We start from the raw sequence: 11643 nt of genomic DNA on the forward strand, positions 1-11643 counted from the left end.
TATGATCTGTTGCATTTTTTAATGTTATATGTTACTTTATAATGTCACACCTTTATTCTGTCTATAAAAACTCCAATATAACTCCAATATTTAAATATTTCTTTAAATTATAAAACAAATTTCTTTTTTTCCTTCTTTGCTAGTGAAGATCTTTGCCTATTTCTTTTCTATGACATAAATTCAACATCTTAACTAACTTTCCCAACAAGATAAATACTCATAAATATTTAACAACCAGCTTTTATGAGGAAGTTGGAGAATACATACACACACACACACACACACACGGAATTCACTGTGAAGTTTAATCTGTATTATTAACATTTTTCCTATTATTTTCTCAAATCTAGACAATCAACTAAACAATTAAAAAAACAAGACCTAACTTGGAATTTACCATTTCAGAACTGTAAACGTTAACACAGAAAAGTTAATAATTGGTGCCCCTAAACTGGCTCCAGCACACCCATCTCCAACAAAGAACAGCATCTAAAGCTTGCCAAAGCTCCAAAGCAAACAAAAAAAAAAAAGAAATCACTGTCCAAGAACAATAGGAAAAACATGATGGCTGAACTGATAAGAGTGATATCTGATGAAATAAATTTGGGTCCTTTGCAACAAATCAATTCATATAAAGAAAAGAACTTAAACAGCTATAGAGAATATATTATCATCTACTCATGTGATGTAATACCTCCATCCAACTTGGACTTCAATTTTGTCTTAAAGTATAGAAATCAAAATCAAAGTTAACTGGTAGGCCTTGATATTGATTATTCCTCTTAAATATTCATTACTAGGATTGTGAACTGATATAGACATTCTGGAGAACAATTTGGAACTATGCCCAAAGGACTTAAAACTGTACATACCCTTTCATTCAGTAGTGTCATTACTGAGTCTATATGAAGAGCAGGTTGATTTCAGAAAGACCTGGAAAGACTTACATGAACTGATGCCTACTTAAGTGAGCAGAACCAGGAGAACACTTTACACAGGTCCAGCAAAATTATGTGATAATGAACTATGATAGACTTAGTTCTTCTCAGCATTACACTGAGGCAAGACACTTCCAATAGACTTGGGATAGAAAATGCTATTTGCATCCAGAGAGAGAATTATGGAGGCTGAGTACAGATAGTGGCATTTTTATTCATTCACCTTTTGGTGTGTTTACTTGTTTTTCTTCATGATTATTCCCTTTTGTTCTTATTTTTCTTTTACAGCATGACTAGTATGGAAATATATTTGGAGTGTATGTATATGTATGGTCTAAATAGGACTGCTTGCTGTGTTGGGGAGAGAGGGAGGAAAAAAAAATTGGAACTCAAGGTCTTACAGGAATCAATGTTGAAAGCTATCTTTGCATGTAATTGGAAAAAATAAAATAAGTATTTAAATTTCTTTTAAAATGTTCCTTACTGAAATTGCATTGGTTAGCTCATACTCTCATGTACTCATATGTATTACACTTTCTTTCCAAATCATCATGATCCTCAACTATTTCTTGAGTTCTGTACTTTATAACTCCAGTCCAATTTCTTGTTTAATTTTTGTGGCATATATCTTGTTTCTATTTATTTTCAACATTTCAACAATTCCCAAAGAAAGCTTTCCCTAGAGATCGTAGAGTCACAGATTTAGAGCTGAAGGGGATCTTAAAGGTCTTTTAGTTCAATTCAGTTGAGTTAAGGAAAATGAGTCTCAGCTTGGGGTAATAGAAGTAAGATGTAAAAGAGATGGCTTTCCAAACAAGCCTTTTCGTTTGGAAAAGCACACTTCCCATTTTACCATATTTACCATATGTATGCAAGTTAATTTCAGCATATATTATCACAAAACAATTTTTTAAGCCAACATGCAAAGCTTAAATTTTGAGGTCAAAGCTTAAATTGTCACATCTGCACAATATTTTATCTAATTAGCAATTTTATCAAGGTTATTCCTACAATATATTTTTCAAATGCAAGCTTTAAGAGGACTCCATTCTCAGAGATTCTTGTTAACTTTCCCATTAGAAAGGCGATTGTGAACATAGAAATAAAGAGGAAATAAACCGAAATAAAGAGGACAGCAAGCAAAAAAGCTCACACATTTTACAAGTTCATTTCTAATTCAAATAGTTCATTTCTATAAGTGCTTGTAATAGTGCCTAATTGTCCTCCAGGAAAAGAACTGAGTTATATAAAAAGAATTATCAGCTAATGGACACAAAGCTGCCTTTTCTTCCCTCAGGTTGTGCAATTACAGTCATCAGGACCAGAATATGGTCTGTTTGCACTGAATATTTCCATTCCAGACAATTGAAAAAAAAAAAAAAAAGCTTAGAACATTTCTATGAAGAAGAAAATGTCTTCTCAGTCAGAAGTCAAAATACCTTTGCTTCTCGGACGAACAGGGTGACAAATGACAAATGATTATTATACATATGTTGAAACTTTTTCCTAAAGTTAAAAATATGTCTTAAAATGAATCATTTAACATGGTTGGCCAGGTTAATTGTCATCCTTACTGATCTCAATAGAATGATACACTTATTTTAAGACACAAGACTAGGATTACTCCCAAGGAGAAGACTCTCAGAAGATTGATTTCTTAAACTATTGTCAGAATTCTATTACTGTGTCATATTATTCTTCATTTACCTGCTTATCAGATTTGCCAAAAATTTAAAAAAAAAAACAACTCGAAAGCATTGATATTATGTAGCCCTACTTTTCCTTAATGAGAGAGAAAAAATATATTTTTGAAAAAGTGAACTCTCACTGAGACTACACAAAGTGTTTAATTATGGGTCAAGGTCTCTACTTAAACAAAGTATATCACCTGGATAATCATGACCATTATTCAACTTTTAAAACTGAACTTTTTTTTGAGGAAGTGAGAATATGAGAATATAAAAAGGGATGTATGAAAATGATAAATTTGTTATTGCAAAGATAACAATAAACAAAATTCTTGTCTTCAGATTGTAATTGTCTTCAGAACCACTTTCTAGATCACGTAACTAGGATAGGTATCATATTTAATATTTAATATATTTAATATATAATTGAGTTTTTTTAACTCAAAAAATGCTACAAACAACCCTGATTGTTCATATCATTCACCCTACTTGTCTCAGAATGATTTCTGTCTGCTTCCAAATACTAGATTTACACTCAAGGGACAATAATTTACCATCATTGTGAATATTTTAAAAAAATATTTCCCAGTTCAGGCTTTGAAAGTAATACTTAAAGAATTCCAAACATAAACTTTGACATTTGCTTATTTGTCACTCTATCTGGACTAATAGTTTGAAAGGAATAACATGTATTTAGATGAATAAGTTCTTCTGTCCTTATTTTAAAAATAGTCACATTACTGTAAAATTTACTATATTGTATAAAAGCAATGACAATATAAACATGTCTTCATGTGGTAAGATATATAAAAGCTATTATGGTATTTGACTAACTTTGTTATTTTCTCCATATAGTCAATATTCATAGCAACAATGTTGTACAGTGGATGAAGAACTAGACTTGGAGTAAGGAAGATCTGAATGTGAATGTTGTTTTAAACACTGGCTTAGCAAGTCACTTAACTGCTATTTGCCTAAATTTCCTCATTTGTAAAATGGGGATTAATAATAAAATTATCTCCCTGAGTTGTCATGAAGATCAAATGACTTACCAGTTGTAAAGTGCTTTACAAATCTTTTAGCATTATATAAATGTTGAATGTTTATGATGATGATGATAATGAAGAAAAAATGGAAAGGAAAATGAAGTAATCAGTGATGATATGTTTTCTTGTTTCAAAGGATCCCAGAATTACAGAAAGGGACATTTTTTTGATTCTGTGAAAAACAGTGAAGTAAGGATTTATCTGGGGTTTATTTCCATCTAGAATTCATAGAACAGGATAAGCTATATGGTGGCTTCTGTTTATATCTCTGTTTCTCAGTTTACAAATTTATTAAATAATGGGTTAGACTAGATCTTAGGATCATAAAATTTCAGAAAGGTCTTTACTGATTATGGAATCTAATCCCTTCACTTTTCAGATAAAGAAACAGAAGCAATTTTGGCAAAAACAGTACATACAATATATTTTGAGGGGTCATCTGGTCAGCCTTAATTATTCAATTTTGTTTTTCCTCATTTTAGATGTATGAATTATTTGAGAAAAGTTTTGGTCATCAAGCATTTATTATACTTATCAAAAATTTGTGTATATCCCTCATGGTAAAGGGGAAATAAAACTAGAGAATAAGAGTAAAAAGACTTGGATTGTAGTCAGCTCTGGTCCTAACCATCTATTTTACCTTGAAAGGTCAATTTTATCATCCTTAGATTTCTCATCAATCAAAAAAGATGACTGGGTAAAAAAATCCCTAAATTCCCATCTGGTTTTAAAAGTTGATTATTTATTACCTCAAATTGCTTTTTTATGTGAGTGAGATAGTATAATAGAATAAAGAAAGCTAACTATGAGTTAGTGAAGTAGAAAATAGTTTGTGCAGTATATTTTGAGTTAGGAACCAGTGCCCTCAATATCTCTCCCATCCCCCTCACAATGCCTGGAATTCTACTATTACAGTTTTATTCCTTTCAATCTTGGAAACTGTCCATCTTCAAAAGTCTCCTAAGAATAAGCAAAAGCTCCTGGTATAGTAATACCTTAAGCTATAATCAGACAAAAGAATCAATTAAAAGCTAGTTAAGAGGCATTTACTTGTAGGATTAGTTGTATTTCAATATAGGCTGCAGTGACTCAAGAAACTGTTCAAACCACTCAAACCAATTTGAATTTCATTCTTATACCACCTTGTAATATCAGTAGTGGTGTAATTAAAAGAGCTGGACCTGAAGGCAAGAATCAAGGGTTCAAATTCCAGTTGTACAACTTAATCTACCAACTATATAATCTTTCACAAGTCCTCCTAAATCTCAGGTTCCTCATCTATAAAATAGTATTTATCCTACTTACCCATTGAAAGGAAAGTAATGGTTCTTTTCAATCTAATTCATGGTACTTATCCTAAACTTAGATCACTCAAGTTTCAAAAGGTCCACCAACCCTTGTTAAAAAGTTTTCAGAATCTGATAAACACATTTTACCTTATCCATATTATGTATATGATTTTATATATTCTGATCATTTAACCATCACTTTATAGCATGTCATTGTGATTTGCTATCAGAGAATAATTTCATTTGGCTACTTCAAGTTTTAATTTTCATCCAGGTTTGGATTTTCTGGCTGGAAAGTTATTAGGTGCATGGAATTATGAAACACTTTAAGCCCCTAAGTCTCTGTGTCAAGTTTATTTGTGCAGAACAGAATTATAGGGACTGTTTTTCCTCAAAGTGGGCCTGCATGAATTCCTACAAATCCACTTAAGTCCTTGCTTATAGATGCAAGAAAATTAGATCCTCTGGTTTAAATAAACTAACGGTATGGTCAATCTACTTAGTGTATAATTCTGTTCTTTTCCCTCACTGAAGTAAAATGTAGGCTTGACTCAATAGGACTTAATAGTTTTTGTTAATTTTGCTTCCTAAATCTTCACAAAGTATAAATAGCTATTCTTTTGCTTAGTGGAGTCAATGTCTTGCAAACAAACAAACAAACAAAAAACCATAAGCTTTTTTCTGATAGAAAAAAAAAAAATCAGAGCAATTTTGTTCCTAGCAAAAGTTTTAAAGAAGTATACTACTAAGGACTTCTAAAGAATTCATAAAGTTCAAAGCCAAGGAATCTACTCCATATGAATTTTCATTATCAAAAAAGATCAGTTTGAGATGCTTCACATCTGCATATGTACACAACTGTTGTGCAATGTCAGAGGGAAGTTTAAGTTTGAACATTTCTTTCAGATCTATAATTGAACTATCAACAAAAGAGGCAGATTTTTAAAATTGAATTTAATTGTTTAAAGATACATTAACTCAGCTGTCTCTCTGAAAGAGCAGAGTCAGAATTGATATCTACAGACTTTTACCAAGCTATAGTATGACCATATTATAAATACTATTCTGGAAAATTACACAACACAGTGGCACAATCTTAGAAAACTTCTGATTTAAACATATCATTTCAAATAAAGGGGAATTTTTAAAACAAGAAATCTTGCATTTAGATGGCAAGTTCCTTAGAAGAGAATGGAGTTCCTTATTCCATGATGTATGTCCCTTAGTTTTCCTCTATACTTATTACAAAATTTTATGTGGATTCTTCAAGTTATTGCATGTCTTGTCTTTTCTTTTTTTTTTTTTCCTGTTCTTTTTTAGTGGGTGGGAGGTGAGGAGGGCATGGCTGAGTAGTGGTGAGATAAAGATATAGGGAAAGATCAGTCTTGAAGGAGATGATGGGGAGTGAAAGCAATGAGAAGGGGTATACATATGTAGCGGTGTCATGAAATCTATCTGGAAAGTCCCAGATCTTCCTGCAGGTCAGAGAAAAACTTCCATATAAACTTCAAGAGACATTCTGAGGACCAAATCAAAAATGTTGCATTTCTAATTCATGCACATTTACAGAACCAACGGATTTTTCCCAGATTGTATTCTCTGTGTGCCTGAAAAGCACAATTTAACATGAATAGGCTCCCTCACTATAAATCTGAGACACTTTAGTGACACAGCTTAGAATGATGTTTCTACAACTGAACATTACAACTCAAATCCTTCAGGAGAAAGGAAATCTTTAACTGTGACTTTCAAAGAAGCCCAGTGTGAACAGAAAGTATTGCAAAAGCAAAAACAACTTGTTAATGAATCTCCTGCTACAAGATATTGTAGAGCACATTGCAATGGAGACTTCTAGATTTTAAGTCAATAGATTTGGTTTTGAATCACCATTTTGCTATATCACTACCAAAGTGATTGGCGATATGTCTCTTAGTCTCAGTTTTTTAATCTATAAATTGTGAAAATTGGACTAGAGATAATCTCTAAGATCCCTTCCAGTTCTATGACTATGATATGATGTATCTGAAGACATCTAAATGTATCTATCTAGGCATCCACAGTCTGTAATATAATGTGTTTTCAAAAAAAAAAAGAGAAAGCTTCATTTTTAAACTTAGACATTTCCTTGTTGGGGAATAGAAGAGTCGAGAAAGTCTGCTATTTTCAAATCATTTAAAAAAGTTATTTGAACTAAAAAGAAAGGAAAATATGTAAACAGAAAACACAGAATATTGGTCAGGGTTAATCCATTGGTTTTTAAAGACACCAGCTCAGTACAGATTTTGGGGGAAATAAATTTAGGGAAGCCTATTGCTTACTCCAGAAAAAGGCAGCCATACTAAACTTTGCTTCTCTTTTCTATCATTACATCAGATGGGCTAATATTAATGGATGGTCACTCTGTCCTTTGGATTATGTCACTTTTTCAATTTCCCTTCCTTTCTTGTCTTTCCATAAATAAGTTTTTGAAATGTATTAGGAATTTGCGAGTTATAGCTCTCCTTTTTTTTTTTATCTCCTGTCAAGATGCTATTAGAGGTCACTTCCCATGTACAGAGAAAACAATCTTCATGGATAATAATGATAAAACCTTATGGAATGCAACAACAACAACAACAAAAAAAAAAATGTATCCTCAGATGACTACTTTAGGCCAAGTCAATATTAGTCCCACTTCACCCATGCACACAAAGTCTAAAAATGCTGTCAATCTGATAAGAATTTCCTGATTTTTTTTTTTTGTATTTAAAAACATAGGTCATCAAACTAAAGTATAAAACTCTTACTAGCTAATGATGCAAAGGAACAATTTCTTCATTTCAACTAGGCAGTGACAAATAATTACAAGATTGAAAATATGGTCATCCTACTACATTTGGGAAAACAAAATTAAAATCCAAAGTTCAATTATACACTCAAAATCTCAAATTCAAATCAACCAAGTACTAATAAGTCTAACTAATCACACAAAGGAGGAAGGTTAACTAACCTGCTATTGCAAGTAACTTTCAGACATTTTGGGGCCAATTATATGAATTCAACTTGTTTTTTGTTTTTGTTGTGGTTAACATCATTTGGAAAATTTAAACACAAACTAATATTTATGGCATGATTTTTTGGGTATACCACAATACAAAATCAATTCCCAGGTCATTTCTGATCACATCCTAAATTTGATAATTTACAATTCTGATTCTAAACATTATCTTCTATAAATAAAACTATTTAGTTTTATAAATTATTAGTTAATTATTATTTATCAGTTAATATTTACAAAAAAATTTTGCCATGCCAAAAATAATCTATAATTTCTAAAAGGAGGTTACTGATTGTTTTATAAGATAAAGGAAAAGATGTCAATTTCTTGTACTATTTTATATATATGTATAACCCTCATATATATATATATATATGAGGCAGAGGGTAAGAATACCTAAATATTTATCCATTTCTGATATTGTCCTTTTATATATATATATATATATATATATATATATATATATATATACTAATAGACAACTCATTGTAACTATGCTGGCTGGGTTTGTTGTCTCCTGGTACAGGATCTTGACAAGAAACACAAAATTCATGGTAAACATCCTTTTTTCCATGTTTCTTCTACCCAGCTCTATGCTTAGTTACAATTACTCATGAAATCATTTACATTTTGAAAGAAAAAAAGCCCTCACCCTTGTCCAGAAATCAAGGTTGTTGGTTGTTGTTGTTTTCTCTAGTCACAGGTAAGGAATTTAGCCATAAGAGGTTCAGAGATTAGGATAAGTAACAATAGAATATAACAAGCTTTGGCCAGCCTCATACTTAATACTGTATTAAATCAAATACAAATACTAATCCTCTCCTTCCAATTAGTGAAATTCCTGAACAGACTTTTGTCTTCCTTTTCAAATATTAGTGCTGATTTCTTCCAAGGACTAGTACTAGAGTGGCTTAACAGTTTTTAAAACGGGAGGATGCATGAGGAGGCCGTTTGATAAAAAGTAGAAGAGCAAATTAATCTTGAACACCTAACTATAAATGTTTTGAGGATAAGTTTTCCTAAACCCTGTCTCATATTTTGGTGGAGTTCTCTGCATAAAATATGCTGATTCAGATCTTCCAAATAAACACCCTGACCCCCAAAAGCTAAAGATATGATCGTTGTCTTGGTGTAACCTCTTGCGACATATCCTTTTTCTATGTGCTACCTAGGTTATGAAACACACACAACCAGTGGCTTTACTCAGTGGTTTCATGGGAGGAGGGTAGCCAACTATTTATGCATTCCCTCAAAATGTATTCCATTTCTCTTGCTTAATCTCACAGTTTCCTGTTGGTTCTCTAATCTTTGATCTATGTCTGGCCATACCTGTGACCAGGGATTATAATTCATGTGAGCCTTCCCTGGGACTGAATGGATATTTTAGTCTACACTATGTGGTCATTCCATGCTCTACCCCCCTAGACCTATATTAAATTCATTTTCAAGAGAAGTGGAGATTAGGTCCAGGAACCCACTTCACAGCCCAAGGGCCCATTTTTATTTTCAACTCATTAGGTTACTATGTTTTTGACATCTGAATTTGATAGTGTATCATTATACCTGGACGCCTGGACCTCCTTTTCACTTGGAAAAAAACAATATTTGATTAAAAGAAGTTTGTTTTATTTAGGCGTCTTATTGTTTCAGACTCTAAAAAAGACTCCTTACCTGCTGAGTTTCAAAGAACCTCATGCTAAGAACTAAGATCTGTTTTTGAAGTGGTCTACAATATCCCCGAGACACTTTATAGCAGATTTCCAGATAGATAATCCTCAACAATAGACCTCAGATGCTTTTCAAAGCTTTCATAATCTGGCTCACCTCAGTCCCTACCTCTGGTCTCCACCTGTTCCCTTCCTCTTCTGGTTCAATTGCCACTGTGAAGCCCTCAGTATCCTAGGCAGCCTCTACAAACTCCTCCTTTCCTGGCTAACTGTCCCGAGAGTGCTCAGTAAATACTTCTCAATATCAGAACAGATCGCAGCCTCCAGACTCCCTATCCCAGTTACCCCAGGACAACGACTCACCTGCTGGCTGGATTGGGAAGCGGTATGGTAATAAGCTGTGGGGCAGGATGCAGCTGCCACTGAGTTGGGCAAATACTGGGTTGCTCCATATGGCTGAGGGTGATACATCACCTCCGCACAACTCATGGCAACTGTGGCAGCAGCGGCCACAGAGCTAATGCTAGTGCTACTGTTGCAGTTGCAGTTGCAGTTGCTGTTGGCGCCGCCGCTGCCACCGCCGCCGCCGCTGCCTCTGCAGCCACAGCTGCTACCTCGGTGGTTGCAACCCAGGCTGCTACAACGGGCACTTCACAGCCTCCGGCTCGGAACTGGACTCCGGCTTGTGCTAGTTTGACATTCAACGGTGATTCATGCATGGACTCCTTCATCTTCAGCCCCCTTCCGGGTCTTCCTCTCTCATACTTATACAGCAGTCCGGTGGGTCAGCCACCGCATGAGAGTACCAAATTCCCCAGCAAAGGCAGGAGCAAAGGCAGCAGGGTAGGCAGAGGCGGCAACAGCAGCCCGGGTCCAAACTGCGCCCGGTGAGGAGAGGTTCTCATTTGCATATACACAGTGAATGCCCAGCGCTCGGCCTATCAGTAGCTCCTGGGGCTGGGCAAGAACTGGGGAATGCCTAGGGGCGGGGAGAGAAAGAGGGTGTGGAGGCTGGAGGCGGGAGGCGTTGGAGTAGGGTCGTGCTCGCCTCCTCTGGTTAGGGAGGGAAGCTGCTGAAAAGTTTCTCCAACTGCCTCCAGGGTGGGTGCATATCATCCAGCAGGGGGACCCCAGAGGAGGGGCTGCTGCACTGATTGGAGCAAAGTTGGAAAGCCCGCTCCTATTTTTCCCTGGAGGAAAGACAGAGGAAGGGAGGGCAAGGGTTAGGAAGGATGAGATGGGGGGGGGGGGGGGGGGGGGGGGGGGGGGGGGGGGGGGGGGGGGGGGGGGGGGGGGGGGGGGGTCATGACGCGAGAGTCTGTGTACTTTCTTCAATTCTCTGGTTCTCCCTGCCTAGTAGACGCTTCACCTGGCGGCCCGGTTTGGGGGTTGCTTTCTTTCTCCCGATTGCTATGCGGAATATATCAGCGAGTTAATGCAAAAGAGAGCCAAGCCGACGAAAAGATCTCCCGAGGTTCAAGGATTAAGTTCCACACTCAGTACCCCAAAGTGAAAGTTAACATGACTTCAAGTATGAACAAATCCAGAATGCTATGTACTATTCTGTGCGCAATTTCCATTTTAATTTTACAACCTCATGGTCTAGCATACTTGTGGGAAATCAACTTTTCTGGTTTTTCAGTAAATGCACTATAGAGCAATAGAGCAGGAACAGTTGATTAAAACCATTTTACAAGTTAATATGCTGCCTATTTCCAAGGAGCTCAAAACCCTTTAATGGGAGTGGAGGGTGGGGGAAATCTCTTTCAGATAGCATTATTCTAATATGTTCAAATACTAAAATAGATCTCATTAATTCGTCCCTTTCCTCCAAAGATGTAGATTGCAATCCTTCCATGCCTTACCATCCTGCTTAAAGCTAGCCATGTAGAGTCCACCCAACTTACTGGAAGCTTTCTTCACTTTCTCCTTCTTTTAGAAGGGTGTTGTGAAAACATTAGGCTGTCCATATGTCATC

The 11643-nt window shown here is 35.3% G+C and overlaps 1 protein-coding gene across 3 annotated transcripts in view; it reads right to left on the reverse strand.

The window, feature by feature from the left end:
- Positions 1–10401, reverse strand: part of VGLL3 (vestigial like family member 3) — a 71634-nt gene extending 61233 nt beyond the window's left edge. For all 3 annotated transcript variants that reach the window (XM_031958844.1, XM_031958842.1, XM_031958841.1), the window contains exon 1: positions 10029–10401. In XM_031958844.1, the coding sequence (XP_031814704.1) occupies positions 10029–10154 (126 nt within the window). In that variant the 5' untranslated portion in view covers positions 10155–10401. The remainder of the gene's footprint in view (positions 1–10028) is intronic.
- Positions 10402–11643: the final 1242 nt, after the last annotated feature.

This window comes from Sarcophilus harrisii, chromosome 3, assembly GCF_902635505.1.
Source record: "Sarcophilus harrisii chromosome 3, mSarHar1.11, whole genome shotgun sequence".
NCBI lineage: Eukaryota > Metazoa > Chordata > Mammalia > Dasyuromorphia > Dasyuridae > Sarcophilus > Sarcophilus harrisii.